Source organism: Mytilus californianus, unplaced genomic scaffold (assembly GCF_021869535.1).
Source record: "Mytilus californianus isolate M0D057914Y unplaced genomic scaffold, xbMytCali1.0.p SCAF_7, whole genome shotgun sequence".
Taxonomy (NCBI): domain Eukaryota; kingdom Metazoa; phylum Mollusca; class Bivalvia; order Mytilida; family Mytilidae; genus Mytilus; species Mytilus californianus.
The window spans coordinates 41,159,271-41,177,867 of NW_026262723.1; the positions used below are offsets into that span (position 1 = coordinate 41,159,271).

Here is an 18,597-nt window from a genome sequence, read left to right on the forward strand (position 1 = left end):
ACTCAACATTGCCTATATATAAATTTTAATATAAATCTACAAGAAATATAGGTGTGCAAATTACTATATACTGCATATTCCGAAATTCATGTGGGATCAATTACAAGAACCAGGCCAGGTTTTCCTTATGGCACAAAAATTATTTAGTTACGTCGTAGCATGTTTATCTATTGTCATAAAAATTCATAATATAAAAGAAGTTTTGGCTAACTAATTCCGTATAATTGAATAAAGTAACATTCATTTTTAGTGGAAAAATGTTTTAACGATAATTAAGCTCTAATTAAAAATTGTTTGCTAGCCCCTCTGTGTGATTAATGTAAGATAACTCTGGTTAATTAAGGTCTTTCCTTTTTCTATAAGGAAAGACCTTACTGTATTTCTTCTGATTATTATTCTTTTTGTTCCGCCAAACTTTGACAAAACTTCCCTCCGTAACCGTAAGCCATGTCGCTTTCAGGTTCACACTTTGTATTGGTGTCATAAATACCTACCCGGAACTCACCCTGTGAGTTGTAAAATTTTGTCGATCCGGAGTTATCCCTCCGAAACCTAAAAACCTTGTTATCATTCTAACTCCGTAACCGTAATAGGTACAAAAATACTGAAGGGTGATATTTGTTCGACAATAAAAGTAGGTGTTTACAATGGTGAGAGTGCTTACAATGCAATGTTAAATATGAATTACATTTCTAGGAGACACAACTCCTGTACTGATTTTTTAACTCACTCAACATTGCCTATATATAAATTTTAATATAAATCTACAAGAAATATAGGTGTGCAAATTACTATATACTGCATATTCCGAAATTCATGTGGGATCAATTACAAGAACCAGGGCAGGTTTTCCTTATGGCACAAAAATTATTTAGTTACGTCGTAGCATGTTTATCTATTGTCATAAAAATTCATAATATAAAAGAAGTTTTGGCTAACTAATTCCGTATAATTGAATAAAGTAACATTCATTTTTAGTGGAAAAATGTTTTAACGATAATTAAGCTCTAATTAAAAATTGTTTGCTAGCCCCTCTGTGTGATTAATGTAAGATAACTCTGGTTAATTAAGGTCTTTCCTTTTTCTATAAGGAAAGACCTTACTGTATATCTTCTGATTATTATTCTTTTTGTTCCGCCAAACTTTGACAAAACTTCCCTCCGTAACCGTAAGCCATGTCGCTTTCAGGTTCACACTTTATATTGGTGTCATAAATACCTACCCGGAACTCACCCTGTGAGTTGTAAAATTTTGTCGGTCCGGAGTTATCCCTCCGAAACCTAAAAACCTTATTATCATTCTAACTCCGTAACCGTAATAGGTACAAAAATACTGAAGGGTGATATTTAATCGACAATAAAAGTAGGTGTTTACAATGGTGAGAGTGCTTACAATGCAATGTTAAATATGAATTACATTTCTAGGAGACACAACTCCTGTAAAAAAAAATCAGTGCTGATTTTTTAACTCACTCAACATTGCCTATATATAAATTTTAATATAAATCTACAAGAAATATAGGTGAGCAAATTACTATATACTGCATATTCCGAAATTCATGTGGGATCAATTACAAGAACCAGGCCAGGTTTTCCTTATGGCACAAAAATTATTTAGTTACGTCGTAGCATGTTTATCTATTGTCATAAAAATTCATAATATAAAAGAAGTTTTGGCTAACTAATTCCGTATAATTGAATAAAGTAACATTCATTTTTAGTGGAAAAATGTTTTAACGATAATTAAGCTCTAATTAAAAATTGTTTGCTAGCCCCTCTGTGTGATTAATGTAAGATAACTCTGGTTAATTAAGGTCTTTCCTTTTTCTATAAGGAAAGACCTTACTGTATTTCTTCTGATTATTATTCTTTTTGTTCCGCCAAACTTTGACAAAACTTCCCTCCGTAACCGTAAGCCATGTCGCTTTCAGGTTCACACTTTGTATTGGTGTCATAAATACCTACCCGGAACTCACCCTGTGAGTTGTAAAATTTTGTCGATCCGGAGTTATCCCTCCGAAACCTAAAAACCTTGTTATCATACTAACTCCGTAACCGTAATAGGTACAAAAATACTGAAGGGTGATATTTGTTCTGGACCAGACACTGGTTCTTCGTTACATTTGGATCAAAAAGATTCAACGACATGCCCCTATGAAAATTAACCGGTGTCCGTTGGCCACCAAAAATCAGAAACCGTAAGTTTTAGACACCTAGGATCTTCACCAATCATCATCAATTCATGTGACTTTGAAAAATTCCTCAAGGTCAAATTGGTATGTTGACCTTGACATTTGACCTAAAACCTTGTTATGGGATAATCTCAGCAACCTTAATACTTACAGAAGTGTTGAATAGTGAAAAATGTTTGGGACATTAATGCGCAACTTTGTTACATTTGACCGAAGAGATTTGACCTTTCTGTAAGGTGCATAACCCCTGCTTTAGGTTTCTGAAAGAAAAAAAAAACAGATTTTACTATATAACCAAAGGTCCTAGACCCATGGGGTCTTCAGCAATGACATTGGGGACTAATGACCTTGACAAAGGTCAAAAGGTCAAAGGTCAAGGTCATGTCTCAGATAGCGAATTGTGTGTTTTTGACCTTATTTAAAGGATTTTTAGTGTGATTTAAAGGTTTTTAAGGTTGACCTTGACCTTTGACTTTACAACTTTTTATTGGATATCTCAAAAACGGTTAAGGTTCATCTATACACTTTAACAAAAATGGCTGTGTTTACACCATGAAATTTTCTCTGAGTAAAGACAAAACTGTAATTTTAAAAGTTTTAATGCCTGGCAGCACCTAGATAAATTAATGTTACATCCAATTTATGTTCTAAAAAGTTAAAACACTTTATGCATCTCAAAGATTTCACATGACTTTGTTTATTTTTACACCACCTGTGGCAAGGAAAACACAAAATGAATACAACTTGTATATATCTAGGTGCTGACCTGGATTTAAAACTATTAGAATTACACAGTTTTGTCTGCATTCAGGGAAAATTTCATGGTGTAAACACAGTCATTTTTGTGGAAGTGTATAGATGAACCTTAATCTTACAGAAATCGTAAATAGGGAAAAATGTTTGGGTCATAACGGCGCAACTTTTTTACATTTTGACCGAAGAGATTTGACCTATCCGTAAGGGGCAAAACCCCTGTTAACTGTTTTAGAAACGACAATTAGCTTTAACTCATGAACCAAAGGTCCTAGATCCATCGGGTCTTCAGCAATGACATTTGGGACCAATGACCTTGACAAAGGTCACAAGGTCAAAGGTCAAGGTCATGTCCCAGATAGCGAATTAAGTGTTTTTAACCTTATATAAAAGATTTTAGTGTGTTTTCAAACTTTTTAAGGTTGACCTTGACATTTGACCTTACAACTTTTTATTGGATATCTCAAAAACGGTTAGTCTTACAGAAATCGTAAATAGTGCAAAATGTTTGGGTCATAAAGGCGCAACTTCTTTACTTTTTGACCGAAGAGATTTTACCTATCCGTAAGGGGCATAACCCCTGTTAACTGTTTCTGAAAAGACAAAATTAGCCTTAACTCTTGAACCAAAGGGTCTAGACCCATGAGGTCTTTTATACTGACATCGTAGACCAATGACCTTGACAAAGGTCAAAAGTCAAGGTCATTTTGCAAAAGCGGATTATGTGTTTTTTGTCATAGTTTAAGGGTTTTATGTGCGTTTTTGAGCTTTTCAGTTCATTCTACGCCTTTTGAATCATATATTTTACATTACGAAAAGGAAAGACCTCTCAATTGTTCAAGAACAATTGACATTTTAATTTTCCCTACATTTTAATATGGGGAGATAATATAATTCAGTTTTCATATAGTCTTTTTCAAAAACGTTCAAATGCTTTATGTAGGTTCCAATCATAATTTCTCACTAAAGCATTTGACATAAGTTTGAAGTTTCTGGAATAAAGTGGTGGTTATGGTGTTCTATTTTTGTGTTTGTGCCTATGTGTATCTTGTGTGTGTTTGTTTTTAGGGGGGTGTTACACAGCATACATGTATTTGTCTTTAGGGATTCAAGTAATGCAGATAAATTAAGACAATATGCTTGCTTCATTTGAATTCTGACATCATTATATATATCATATTAAAACAATAAATGCTTTTATAAGTAGCAGGATCAATGCTGTGGAGGTTATATGATGCGGACAACAACTTAAAACTGGTATTCTTGAAAGCAGAATGAAACATGTGTTATTCACCTGAATTAGTTTGAGACAGATGCACTATCTGTACTCTTACAGTACATCGCCTTATCAGATTAAGTAACGTAATACGTAACTAAAGAATATTTATAAAATTATGAAAGGTTCTTTATATTGGTATATAATAATTTCAAACGTTTCAAAACAAATAGATAAAATTTTAGATATGCATAAATGTCTTTAATAAACCAATGATAAATACTAAGATCTATAAAATTTATAAATGTTGTAATGATTTAAAATTAAATCAAATAACTATGCGTAAAGATGAAATTATGAACCTGTTCAAGGGAAACAAAAAACGCATTGATTTGATAGACTTTTTGGAATTGAAACATAGTACAAAGGAATGTTACTCTTGCATACAAATAACACATCAAAAGAATTGATTAACACAACATTCCTGCTCCAGCTTCAATGATGATTCTAAATTATCAATATAACCAACAGTTGTTAATCTATAGGGTTAGTGACTGCTAACGAATGCTAACCCACAGTAAAGTATATTTGTTTGAATTTTTTTTTAAACCTACTCAGAAATAAAATGCTCCGCTGGGGCGCAGCTTGATACGACCGCAGAGGTCGAACCCTGAACAGTTGGGGCAAATATGGACACAACATTCAAGCTTGATACAGCACTGAATTTGGATTGTAATTAAATATTTGACAAAGCATAGATTTCAGACACAGAATGAATGTGGTCTAAGAACTTAAAAAAAATTAATTTACCTATTCAAACCATATCATTATTATTTGCTTTTATACATAAATCAGAAATAAACAATTTAAAATGGAAAATTTTAAAGAAAAAAAAAGGAAACCTCCACCAAAATTTTTTTGAACCCCCCTTATGATTCATCACCCCCAAACTCAATCCCAGCCTTCCCTTTGTGGTATGGTACCTTGAAGTACAATTTCAGAGAGATCCATACACTTGAACACAAGTTATTGTCTGGAAACTAGAAAAATGCTTGTTTTTTGGCCCCTTTTTGGCCCCAAATTCCTAAACGTTTGGGGCAATTACCCCCAAACTCAAACCCAGCTTTCCCTTTGTGATATGGAACCTTGTAGTACAATTTCATAAAGATCAATACACTTACACACAAGTTATTGTCCTGAAACTAGAAAAATGCTTGTTTTTTTTTGCCCCTTTATAGCCCCTAATTCCTAACATTTTGAGGCAATTACCCCCAAAATCAATCCCAGCCTTCCCTTTGTGGTATGGTATCTTGCAGTACAATTTCAGAGAGATCCATACACTTGAACACAAATTATTGTCTGGAAACTAGAAAAATGCTTATTTTTGGCCCCTTATTCCTAAACGTTTTGGGAAATTACCCCCAAACTCAATTCCCAGCTTTCCCTTTGTGATATGGAACCTTGTAGTACAATTTCATAAAGATCCATACACTTACACGCAAGTTATTGTCATGAAACTAGAAAAATGCTTGTTTTTTGCCCCTTTTTCCTAAAATTTGGAGGCAATTACCCCCAAAATCAATCCCAGCATTCCCTTTGTGATATGGAACCTTGTGGTACAATGTCAGAGAGATCCATACACTTACACACAAGTTATGTCTGGAAGTTACAAAATGCTTATTTTTGGCCCCTAATTCCTTAACTGTTGGTACCATAACCCCCAAATTCAATCCCCACCTTCCTTTTGTGGTATTGAACCTTATGGTAAAATTTCATAGAGATCCATTCACTTAAACTAAAGTTAGAGTCCGAAAACCAATGTGTCTTCGGACGACGACGACGACGACGCCAACGTCATACCAATATACGACCTCAAAATTTTTTTGCGGTCGTATAAAAATGCATGAACTACTTGACTTTCATAGCTTATAATTTTATATAATATAGTCATTAAACATTATTTACTTCTAACAGTATAAGACACAATGCAAGATCATATGGTTGCATCAACTTACCCAATTAAAGATTTAATACAAGCCTGAACATTTTGACATTGTTTTTTTTTATCTGTGTCGGTTTTTGTCGAGCCTGCGACTTTTGTCGCAGAAAGCTCGACATAGGGATGATCCGGCGGCGGCGTTAGCTAACTTCTTAAAAGCTTTATATTTTAGAAGGTGGAAGACCTGGATGCTTCATACTTTGTATATGGATGCCTCATGTTACGAAGTTTCCATCAGTCACATGTCCAATGTCCTTGACCTCATTTTCATGGTTCAGTGACTACTTGAAAAAAGTTAACATTTTTTGTAATGTTAAATTCTCTCTTATTATAAGTAGTAGGATAACTATATTTGGTATGTGTGTTCCTTGCAAGGTCCTCATGCCCGTCAGACAGTTTTCACTTGACCTCGTCCTCATTTCATGGATCAGTGAACAAGGTTAAGTTTTGGTGGTCAAGTCCATATCTCAGATACTATAAGCAATAGGTCAAGTATATTCGGTGTATGGAAGGACTGTAAGGTGTACATGTCCAACTGGCAGGTGTCATCTGACCTTGACCTCATTTTCATGGTTTAGTGGTTATAGTTAAGTTTTTGTGATTTGGTTTGTTTTTCTTATACTGTATGCAATAGGTCTACTATATTTGGTGTATGGAATGATTGTACATGTCTAGCTGGCAGGTGTCATTTGACCTTGACCTCATTTTCATGGTTCAGTGGTCAAAGTTAAGATTTTGAGTTTTTTTTTTTTTTCTAATACTATATGCAATAGGTCAACTATATTTGGTGTATGGAAATATTTTATGATCTATATGTCAGTCACGCAGGTTTTATTTGACCTTGACCTCATTTTTACAGTTCATTGCTCAGTGTTAAGTTTTTGTGTTTTGGTCTGTTTTTCTTAAACTATAAGCAATAGGTCAACTATATTTGTTGTATGGAAGAATTGTTAGCTGTACATGCCTGCCTGGCATGGTTCCTCTGACCTTGACCTCATTTTCATGGTTCATTGGTCAATGTTTAGTTTTCTTGGTTAATGTTAAGTTTATGTGACAGTTGTAATAAAGCTTTATATTTAGGACTATCAACATAATATCAATGATTAGTAAAGAAGGCGAGACATTTCAGCGTGTACACTCTTGTTTAACATTATCACAACTTCCTGTTAGGATTTGACTAAATATCCATATCCTGATATCGTTAGGTAAATACACTATACATCTTTGATAGATTACTTGTTTGTTCATTTGTGCTATTACAGTTTATTCTATGGTGGCTGTTTAACCTCCAAGTGGCTCTTACTCCTATAAGCTATATACTTAGCATGGAAGCAGGAAATCCCAATCTTTTAAGTCTTTGTTTGAACTGACCTGGGATGAAACCCATGACCACATGGCCAATATCACCAAGAACCATATGTGTATGCACCAACATATACAATCACACATAAGGGGTACTCCACTAGTCTAATGCACCAGAACGAATTGTTTGTGTTTGGTAAAGAGAAAACTATTTGCTAGTCATTGTTTCTTTGGTTTGACACCAAATGTTTGTCAGGAAAAAGTAGAGAACACATTTCTTCTAGGTTTTGTGTTATTGTCTCAGTGCCTTACTCCAAACATCTTTTATTCATAAACATCTTTCAGATACGAAAATGGAATATTGAAATGCTTCAAAAAAATTAAATGTCTTGAATGCCAATATGTAAAAAATTTGAGAAAATGTAATGCAATTCCACACAAACAGGAGAACTTTCAGAATATTGGTCCTCTCCATGATTATGTATACAAACCATTACCATGACAAGATAACGCAAAATCTCGCATTTCATTTTTAAAACATAATTTTTCTCTCAATAATTTACAATTAACCCACAATAAATCTTTCCTCTATTTTTAATCAATGATTACCATCCAATATCTAGCTGGTACTGAACAAGTCTGCAAAATGTTATTGTTGAGACCTTATCGTTTAAATAACCATAAGCAAAGCTAATATATTCAATATTTATTTTCTGAGTTATTTATAATACATTAAGTCATTTGCCTTAGTTTCCATTTCCATCTGGCAATCAAAAAATAACTTTTTACTTCAACACAATAATTGGCTTGGGACAAATAAAGCCTTTCTGACCTATCTTGTTCATAAAAACAAATCTTTCAAATAAATAGAGCATTATATAAAATCAAATTTGTTCTAAAGCATTCTGCAACATTCATTTTAAATTCAATACTGATTCAAAACAAGCTTCTGGAACTTACTGAACATGGAGAATTCCACTAATAAAATTTCTTCCACCATTACACACATTTGTTAAATAAAATGTTTTGAATCAGTATTATAATTCATTCTGGCTACACAAATAATTAGCAATGTCATTAATAGGCATATTTTGAAACAGCAAAACAAATGTACAAATCACGAACATTAAGAAAAAATCATATGATAGATGTGTCTCATAAAAATTTCGTAAATTTGAAAAAACCCAATCATTTGTTTTAAAAAGCCATTACATGTTGATTACCTTGAATCCATTTCACTATGTATACAAAATTGATATATTTGCAGATATAAAAGAAAAGGTACTTAGAATGCTCTATGAAATGTTATCCAGCATAATAGCAGGGGGACAGTTGGATTTTATTTGAATACTTGCTGACATCAATATATTATTTTACTGCTGCAATTCCACTGGAACTTATAATAAATTTAATTAAAATTTGCATGAGCAAGTATTAAAATAAAACATATACCTCCAATTCAAATGCAATGTCAAATTATTCATGCTATAAATTGTTAGTTTCTACTATGAAAGAAATGTAGGTCGAAGAAATGAATGCATATGTTCTTCTCATGTGATATGCTCGACAGGTAAAATAAGAAATACCTGGGAGAGTCTATGTCACTCATTCTTTACAAAAATATAAAATTATGAACACTACAATTTGACACAAAATCACAATTTTCTGCTATTTTTTTGAGAACTTTTCTAAAACAATTTACATGAATGACATTGCACATTTGTAAATCAACATTTAAAAAGAATGAATTTACAAGTTTTCAGACACAACTCTGCCTGGAAAAACAACATTAAAATTGAACATTTAAACATATTGATTGCAGAAAAAAAAATACCCCTCAGTCCAATGTGCATTACAAAATGCTGGGCTATAATTTCTAAACACAATATCAAGGCTAGGAGAGAGATGTGTAATGGTGGATGCACCATATCTGTCCAGAGATAGCACTAAAGATGAAAAGTTTACAAGAAATAGTCGGGTGTTCTCCTAGTCACATGAGGTTCTCCTCTTCTTGGAGCAGGATCAAATTGTAAACTGTAAAAAAGAAACAACCAAGATAAATATAAGGTTGCACACACTATTTTGCTACAGTAATAAATCAAAGTACTTCCTTCTGCTAAGTCCAAAGCAATTTACTAAGTCTCATAGCAATCCTAAATGATATCATCTTTTGATTGATTTGTCAAATATGCAGATTACCGTTTACTGGTATCTGATGAGAATAAATTTTAAAAGGTGACCATAGTAAATAGTCAATTTTTTGTTTTAATATCAGTCTGAGAATATTTCAGATTGCCATGGGTTTATATTGTCATGTGCATATTTATTAGTGTAGTTCTGTTCTATAACTGCTCTTTTAGGCTTGTTATAACTCTAATATTAGATCTTATATAGTCAGGTATTTATTGCAGCAAACTAGGGATACCAAATACCAATTTTAGTCCCATTTTCGTAAAAGTTTTCCAACTTATTTGTTCTTTTTTTTGTTGTCCTGTGATGTTCAAATTTTCAGAAAAAAATTAAGATGTGTTCTTTCACAAAACAATTTATCAAGTTAACACATAAGATATTTTTTGGAATAATACAAAAGTAAGCATTTGAGGGGTCACTTAATCTCTGACAACCTGTCTGCAACTTTAGTTCCAATAATTTCTACAATTTCAATATCTGATTCAATTTTGGCCCTAAGAAGCTTGAAACCATGCATATGAATTAATAACTCAAACAACATGAACAATATGATGTTGTTACCAATATAAGTGAAAATATAATAAAGTGAAGATATTTGTATTTTTTATGAGATATACATACAATGAATATTTAAGGGCATCATCTAATTCCATTATTGCTGCTTGGTTTCCACATCTGTAGCAGTAATTTGGTGCACTAAATATAGTAACGACATTCCTATCATGACACCAGTTGTAGCCCTACAATAAAACAAAAGTGTTTACAGGAGATAAACCAACTTTCTGTATGTGAATTGTGCAATGATTGGTAAAAAAATCTTAATGTAGCCATTTGTAAACATGTGAAAATTGCTTATGTGTCATTCCTTAAAATAAGCATAGGAAATGATATTAAAAAATTTATTATTTCAATTGGACAAATATAGTCATTATCAAAGTAAAAGCATTTTTTAAATATATAGCTAAGTTATTTTTAGTGGTTTCATTGTTCATTCTTTATTTCTGTTAATGTTAAACAATTTTTTTATATACTTTGATGTAAACTATTACCTATCCCCATCTAGTCAGTAAAGTGTGAAAGTGGGTCAAACAGACCTACTCCAAAAGTGAAGTAAAGCTGCATACAAGTGATGGGAATTCTAAACATTAGATGTCATAATTAAATGCACTGAAGTATGAAATGTATGTCATGGTGACCTATTTGCATGACAAACTGTACTTCATGACATATGCTTTCAAAACAATACCATCCTCTCTGATACAGATTCTGAAATATGGGAACTGCACATGGATGCTAAGTGTCATCCAATAGAAAATTAAAAGTGACTATGATCACTGAATTGTACAGATTGCTTATATTTCCATTTAGCAACATTGATTCGTATTTATCAGAAAAATTATATATTTTAAATTAGAGTTATCTTCCTTTGTTCATAATTGTATATTGGTTGTAAAACCTACTTTTACAACAGATAAATTCAAATGCCATGCATAACTTATATAATTTTAGTAAAATAATTGTCTTAGCAAGTTTGGTTATTCAAATACATAAGTATCACAAATCATTAATAATTGCATGACATTTGCTGGATGTGATCTAGAATGTTCACCTCACAGCACTGCGTTGTTTTAACTATCAAATGCAATGATAAACCCAGCAAGATATACAGGTAGATAACAAGCCAATAGCAAGAGGGTTTTTCAATCTTTACCCCAAAAACAAATCATGCGTTTCTATTATACATACCTCCATGACAAGCTGATGTGCTCTAGATACCAGAGTTAAATTGTTACTATGATTAAATGTCTCGGATATATCATGACCAAATGTGTAACCAGCACCCCGAGGAGATATACCCCAGCCTCCTCTATCATCTGGATCTGACCACAACAAATCACACATGGGACCCTGTAAAATACAATTGAAAAAATTCATAGTTACTGCAAAGCTCTTTAAAGCTTACACCTACATGATATTTAGGTGCTATCTTAAACAATCCTCCAACAGGTTCAATTACTTAAATGATATTCAGTGTTTCGGTGGGTCAGCTGAATCCTTGCCATTTCAATTTTGTCCGACTAGCCTTTTATGAATTCTGTAAGTTGCACACCAATAGTAAATGCAAGATTTTCTTAAATGTGAACGAACTGATTTACAAGGTTTATATAATTTTTGGATACAAGTATAAATGTATCAAAGCATGCTTACCTCGTGTGGAACTTCTTGTAATCTATCTAATGCTCGTATATGATCTAATGTGTCTATTGAAGGTGATAACCCACCATGTAAACAAAATATCTGAAAGATAAAAAAGTATTCTATATCATCTTTCTGTCAATGACTTAAAATTATGAAGTACTCATTTCAAAGTATTTTCTCTATCCTTTCTTAATAGCTGTCGAATAAATTGTTAATAAACTGCTTCGCTGAGCGCAGCTGGATACGCCCGCAGAGGTCCAACCCTGAACAGTTGGGGCAAAAATGGACACAATATTCAAGCTTGATACAGGTCTGAATTTGGATTGTAATTAAATATTTGACATATTATAGGTTTCTGAATAAATGTAGTCAAAGAACTTGAAATTGGTATTCAATTAAAGATTTCTTGCTGTTGTGCAATACACTGTGCTGTTGCGCAATACTTAGTAAATCTGTTGTCAGACTATAAACAAATAAAGTTCAATTTATTCTCAATGTCATTTTTGAAATTTATGAAAATCATAGGGAGATTACATCAATAGCTATAAATAATTCACCAAAGTTTCATGAGAACTGCTGAAAGCATTTTTCAGTTATTGTCCAAAAACTGGAAAATAACCCTTTTTGTCGAGCCTTCGACTTTTGTTGAAAAAGCGAGACATAGCGATCCTACATTCCCTCGGCGTCGGCGGCGTCCACAAATATTCACTCTGTGGTTAAAGTTTTTGAAATTTTAATAACTTTCTTAAACTATCCTGGATTTCTACCAAACTTGGAAAGAAGCTTGTTTATGATCATAAGACAGTATTCAGAAGTAAATTTTGTAAAAAAAAAAAAAAAAAATCCGTATTTTACTTAAAAATGGACTTAGTTTTTCTGCCAGTTAGCATTACATTCACTCTGTGGTTAAAGTTATTAAAATTTTAACAACTTTCTTAAACTATCTTGGATTTGTACCAAACTTGGACAGAAGCTTGTATATGATTAAAAGCTAGTATCTAGAAGGAAATTTTGTATAAATGAACTTAGTTTTTCTTCCAGTTAACATTACATACAGTCTGCAGTTAAAGTTTTTAAAACATTTATTAGATTCATAAACTATCCTGGATTTTTACCAAACTTGGACAGAAGCTACTTACAATCAAAAGATAGTATAGAAAGGAATATTTTTTTCCTCATTTTTGTTGAGCCTGCGATTAACAGCAAAAGTAGGCGAGACACTGGGTTCCGCGAAACCCTTACGAATTTTTTTATGAATAAAACCAAATCACCCTTTTTTTATGAATAAAACCCTGTAACTCGGAAGCGTAAAATCTAGATATAAACAATTCACCAAAATTTCTTGCAAGTTTGTGAAAGCATTCTTGAGTTATTGTCAGAAAACTGGAAAATCCCCCCTTTTTTAATGAATAAAACCCCAAAACTCAGAAACGGTAAATCTGAAATTTATAAAAAACGAAAGGGAGCTCATGTCAATAGATATAAACAAATCACCAAAGTTTCATGCATATTGGTTAAAGCTTTTTTGAGTTAATGTCCGACATGTTGACAACGGACGGACGGACAGACGGTCAACGGTATACCATAATACGTCCCGTAAACGAGCATATAAAAATTATAGATTCATACAACAATGTCATATTTGAATATTCAATTGAGACATTACTTTTCAAACAAAAAAAGTCTGAACTTAAAAAAATAGTTTCTGCAAATACCTATATCTATTGTTAAAACCTTATGATGACATCTGAATGTTTTTGTTCTTTGAGTCATTGGGTTGCTGTCTTATTGATGTCTACTTATTTATATTATAATTGATCTACCGTGGAAATAAATCTTGTCCAATAATTTGTTTCTTACAAACAGCTATCAAATGTTGACATTATGTTGACCTCAGAATGTCTTTTGGGTTTTATATGACTTGGGTCTTGCAAACAATTTACCTTTTCAACAATAACAAAGACTTTGCCTTTTTGAGGAATTATTGTATATTTGTACAAGTATACTATATGTATTCCTTCATAAGGAGCAGAAGGCTCTAAACTTACTTGTCCATCTACTAAAGCTGTAAGTGGTAAATAGTCAAATAAATCTGTGAAATATTTCCATACTGTTGCATTACCATACTTTCTCAAGCACTCATCGTAAAAGCCATATACTTGTGTAATTTGTCTACTTTCATGATTTCCTCTTAGAATTGTTATTCTGTCTTTCCATCGCACCTATAACAAAATTACAGACTCATCATGAGTTATAGATACATTTAACTATGAAGTATAAAGACACTTTGTAATTTTATAGATTTTTTGTTATCTTTGTGTAGTGTTTATAGCAGCTTTGTAAAAGGACAGGGAATCATTTTACTCAGGGGGCATGCTTAGCGTGCATGGCAACTCTTTTAAGACACCCTAAGCGTGGAAGACAGTTTTAGGAGACATTTTAATAGAGATACAACAAAATATACCATTCTTGATACATATTTAAGGTAAAAATAGATGTTTACAGTATACATGTAATAGAATACTAGTTTCATTACTTTTTATATTAGAATAATTACTACTTAGATCAAATAAAAACTTCTGAGACATGCCTCATTCAATTTAATAACTCCAGTTACCGTATTCAACATATATATATATGTACCTTATCAACGGTATTTAACCCCATAATAAAAATTGCAAGGCAGGGTTGCAAATTGTAGAGTACTACAAGCAAGAAACAAGAGAAAACCTTTTGATTCTGCAATGTGTGTTTACATTCTACCATGTTCAATATGATGTTTACTCTTGACGATGATCCTTCAAACATTAATGTGCTGAATAAATTTAACAATATTGTACTAAATATATAAAAGACAGCTCTGTTTTACTTTCAAAGTCTTATTATTATTATATATGTCATATCTTTTATGTAAGGAATATTGGCCCACTCTCATGATCACCATATTTGTTTGCTATTCACACATATTTTTCATATTTTATATTAGTGATAATCATAACTTTCCATTTTTTTTTGTGATTTTCAATAATTTTACCACTTGTGAAGTGTTAAAAGAATCATTTACAAATATTTTCAACTTCTACTTGATGAAGGAAACAAGATTTTTAAAATGAAAATATCCCTGACATTTACAAGCGATTTAAATTAAAGGAGTTTCACTGAACAGTTTCAACAAGTGACCAAAATGTTTTCGAGAATTCCAGTGGCAAAAAGGGATGTGGGGATTATTTACCAATACAGATTATACACTGATGAATTGTATACTGGCTGGAGGCAAGGATGTACATGTATGGTATGATTTGTTGTGAAAGTCTGACGACTTGAATTGCCAAGAGCATAATCATTGCTTTCAATCCTGTATGATGCAAGTTTTGTGAATGTAAGAAGTTTAATCAAATAAATATCGTTTTGAATCCATTTTGAATCAGAATGCACTTTTAATTGTTGCTTTTAAAGATTGGACTGCATTAGCTAAAATATAGTTTTATTTTTTAACGAAAATGTGTAAAAAAAATGTGCTATACATACTTTCAACGCTACTAAAAGTGTTACAGTTTCTACAGAGTAATATCCTCTGTCTACATAGTCTCCCATGAACAAGTAGTTAGTGTCGGGTGATTTTCCTCCAATTCTAAACAATTCCATCAAATCATGGAACTGGCCATGGACATCCCCACACACAGTGACTGGGCATTTAACTTCCTGGACATTTGATTCCTTTGACAGTATTTCTTTAGCCTGAAAAAAAATCAACTTATTCATGTGTTGTTAAGGTGGTACCTAACACTACAGGTTAGATAACTCTGTAAAAATCAGCTAAACGTTTTAATCACATTGTTTTGTTAAGGAAATATTAAGCTTCTCAATGATCAAAATTAGTGTTTGTCAAACTGCTATATAACCAATGAAATTTTTCTGATAAAGTGGTTGGTTCAAATTTTTTGAAATTTTTATATTTTTGTCAAAGGGTCAAAGTAAACATTTTGTCAAAATTTTATGAAAATTAAACGAGCAAAATTAATATTAGTCAAGGTGTTGGGTACCACCTTAAAAACTTAATAGTGCTTCAAAATGCATTTTTGCATCAATAACAAACCAAACATTTGCATTTATAACAATAAAAGTCTTGGAAGTCTTTCTAATGATATCTAACAACATTTATCATTTCATAACTTACATGACTTAGAAATAAATTAATGCAAAATATATACTTCATCATTTAGGGCTTAATTACAAGCTCCAGCAAAAATGCATTATAATAGCCAGAAAATGAGAACAAATGTTCCTGAATATCATAATTGAACACTAATTATAAATAAGAAGAAAAAAACAAGGCCCACAAAACTGATTTGTTGTATAAATGTATATTGCTCAACAGTTTGATAATTGGTGTTACCACTAAGGCCATTAAAAAATGTGTGTTTACTGTCACCAGCTGAGAAAAAAATGGTCTTTATACTTGCAAAAATATTCATTTACTTCTTTATTTGATTTGAAAACTAGTAATAGCCATGTCCCATTACAAAATCCAATCCAATATTGCACTTCACTATATTCCCTGTTAGCTGCCATTTGTCGATGTATTTTTCCGTCAGTGATATTTGTTTTAACTTGGTTTTACATAATATATATGGATGAATTTTGGTTATACAAAAAGAACATAGCTGTCAAGAACAATACTGGTGAAAATATAATCATTAATATTTGCCCATTTTTTGAAGATTATAAGTTGTTAAGGAAACCAGATACAAGACCCTAGTGTGCCCACAGCAAGAATGAGCATCTTCTGTGTAGGACAACACACAACAGTGCACCTCTTTAGAATATGTTCAGCTTTATTGTAAGCAAGTACAGAAGACCAATCAGTGCAACATTGATGCTCCAGCAGTTGTCTCTTTCAAGCTTGTAGACATAAAGTCTGCTGCACAATGATGTATTAAGTTGTAAACAACCTAGAAGACCCTACCATTTCCATCACTACAAATGGTACCAACTACAGAAAAATCTCAATGAGCAGAGCATTTACATAAATTTTAAGTTACCTGGAATCTTATTTACCAGCTATCATAATACTAAGAAACTCCTAGTCAGGAGCTTTTGTCTATACCGATTCTCTTTACAGCCATGACAGCTTACAGAGAGGACCATTTAATGAACAAAGTTGCTTAAGAAGAAATGATTCTTTTTTTATTATCACATCGTCTCAAACTAACCGTTTTTTAAAACTATATTGTGACAATGCTAGAGTTGAGCACTGCATACAAAATTATGAAAAAAGACGTCATGTTTTAATAGTTAATCATTAACCTAGGATCAAAGATCTCCCATCAATGATTTATTACTTAAAATAATAAACATTAACTGTCAAGTAAGACAACAACTCCTATAAACTTTCCAAGTGAACATGGTTGGCTTTTATCTTTCATGCCAAACATCAGTAGACTTAACAGGTCAGGAATAACCATAGCTGCAGAACTGTACATGTAGCTTTAGGATAAAATAAGATAATGGTGTCAAGAAAATGAATATTCAAACATAAATAGGTATGTCATATCATAGACAAATATCCAACAAAACGAACTGTACATGTATACATTGACAAGCTATACACATGCAATAAACAATGAAAATTTGGGAAACAAGTGCGACCTGAACCTGGGTCACAATTCCAAACGTTTAGAAATAGGAAAAAACTGTACCTCTAAGGTCCGCAAATTATCAAAAAATATCATAAGGAATAAGAACTACAGTTCTGGAGTTAGAATAACCATTTAATCTGTGGATCATACCCCAATTTCACATAAAAAAAAGCCACCATTTGACATACCTCTAAATCAAATTCTAGATTTTAGAGCTGAAAACTCTGATTTTGAAACTGGGATGAGGTTCATGCTTGTTTTTTAGTTCCTCCCAATAAATACAGCTTTAGGTGTTAGAATTTATTACATGTTATTTATCCCTTAGTTGTTCTCAAAGCTTTGGATGATAAATGCAAACAGATGCACGAATATCATAATTTCAGATTTATTGTGAAGGAGAAAAACATACACAAAGATCTAACTTAGTATAGGTCAAATGGTGTATTACACATGAATTGAGGTAATTGTGGTTGTTACTGACAAGTTGAAGACTCAAAATAGCTACAGAACACTGGAATGAAATCTTTGAACAACTTTTTCCAAGGCTTTTAGTTAAATATGATATGAAACATTTCCAGAACACGTGAGCAAAGAAAACTATGGTTGCCATACAAAATTTAACGAAAATTAAGTCTGATCAAAATGTGTTGCCATGCGAGTTGGGATGCTACCGTTTTACACGAAATTCAAGAGCAGAGGCATACATTTTGCTATTATTGCATTAAAGTCATTATGACTGTAAGTAGCTTCTATGGGAAAACAGGTTATGAAGATGTATGTACCTTTTCACACAATGTTTTGACTTGATTTTCGGTCAGTTGTTTGCAATCATAAAGTTGTTCAATCCATGTATCAAGTTCTTTTGCTGTTGCATGATCGTCAACGTAACTCATTTCGAAAAGATATGTTTACATGTATTGAACTTGACAAAATGTATACAGAAATGCGCTATTTTTCTCTTAAATGGTGTTAATATCAAGTCTCAGCACATCGAGGCGCCGACAAAATGGCTGTGTCTTCCTTCTCGAGTGACGTCACTTTCATAAATAATTGTTAACGAATAGAAATTTTTATTTATATAAGGTTAATCAAAATGGCGAATAACTAA

General features: G+C 32.3%; 1 protein-coding gene across 1 annotated transcript; it reads right to left on the reverse strand.

The window, feature by feature from the left end:
* Window positions 1–8,152: 8,152 nt before the first annotated feature.
* On the reverse strand, window positions 8,153–18,521 carry LOC127709478 (serine/threonine-protein phosphatase 2A catalytic subunit beta isoform). The gene is made up of 7 exons (XM_052215069.1): window positions 18,272–18,521; window positions 15,379–15,588; window positions 13,899–14,072; window positions 11,860–11,949; window positions 11,398–11,559; window positions 10,273–10,391; window positions 8,153–9,495 (listed from the first exon to the last, which is right to left on the reverse strand). Exons 1-7 carry the CDS (start codon window positions 18,380–18,382, stop codon window positions 9,423–9,425), a joined length of 939 nt encoding a protein of 312 aa, XP_052071029.1. The 5' UTR covers window positions 18,383–18,521; the 3' UTR covers window positions 8,153–9,422.
* Window positions 18,522–18,597: the final 76 nt, after the last annotated feature.

What these genes read in the sequence shown, in the direction of transcription:
- LOC127709478 (XM_052215069.1), bottom strand. Translation starts at nt 18,382, where the DNA reads ATGAGTTACGTTGACGATCATGCAACAGCAAAAGAACTTGATACATGG. An exon ending in TCAAAACATTGTGTGAAAAG is followed by an intron (nt 15,589 to 18,271) that starts GTACATACATCT and finishes ATTTTTTTTCAG; the next exon opens with GCTAAAGAAATACTGTCAAA. An exon ending in TACAAGAAGTTCCACACGAG is followed by an intron (nt 11,560 to 11,859) that starts GTAAGCATGCTT and finishes TGTATTTTACAG; the next exon opens with GGTCCCATGTGTGATTTGTT.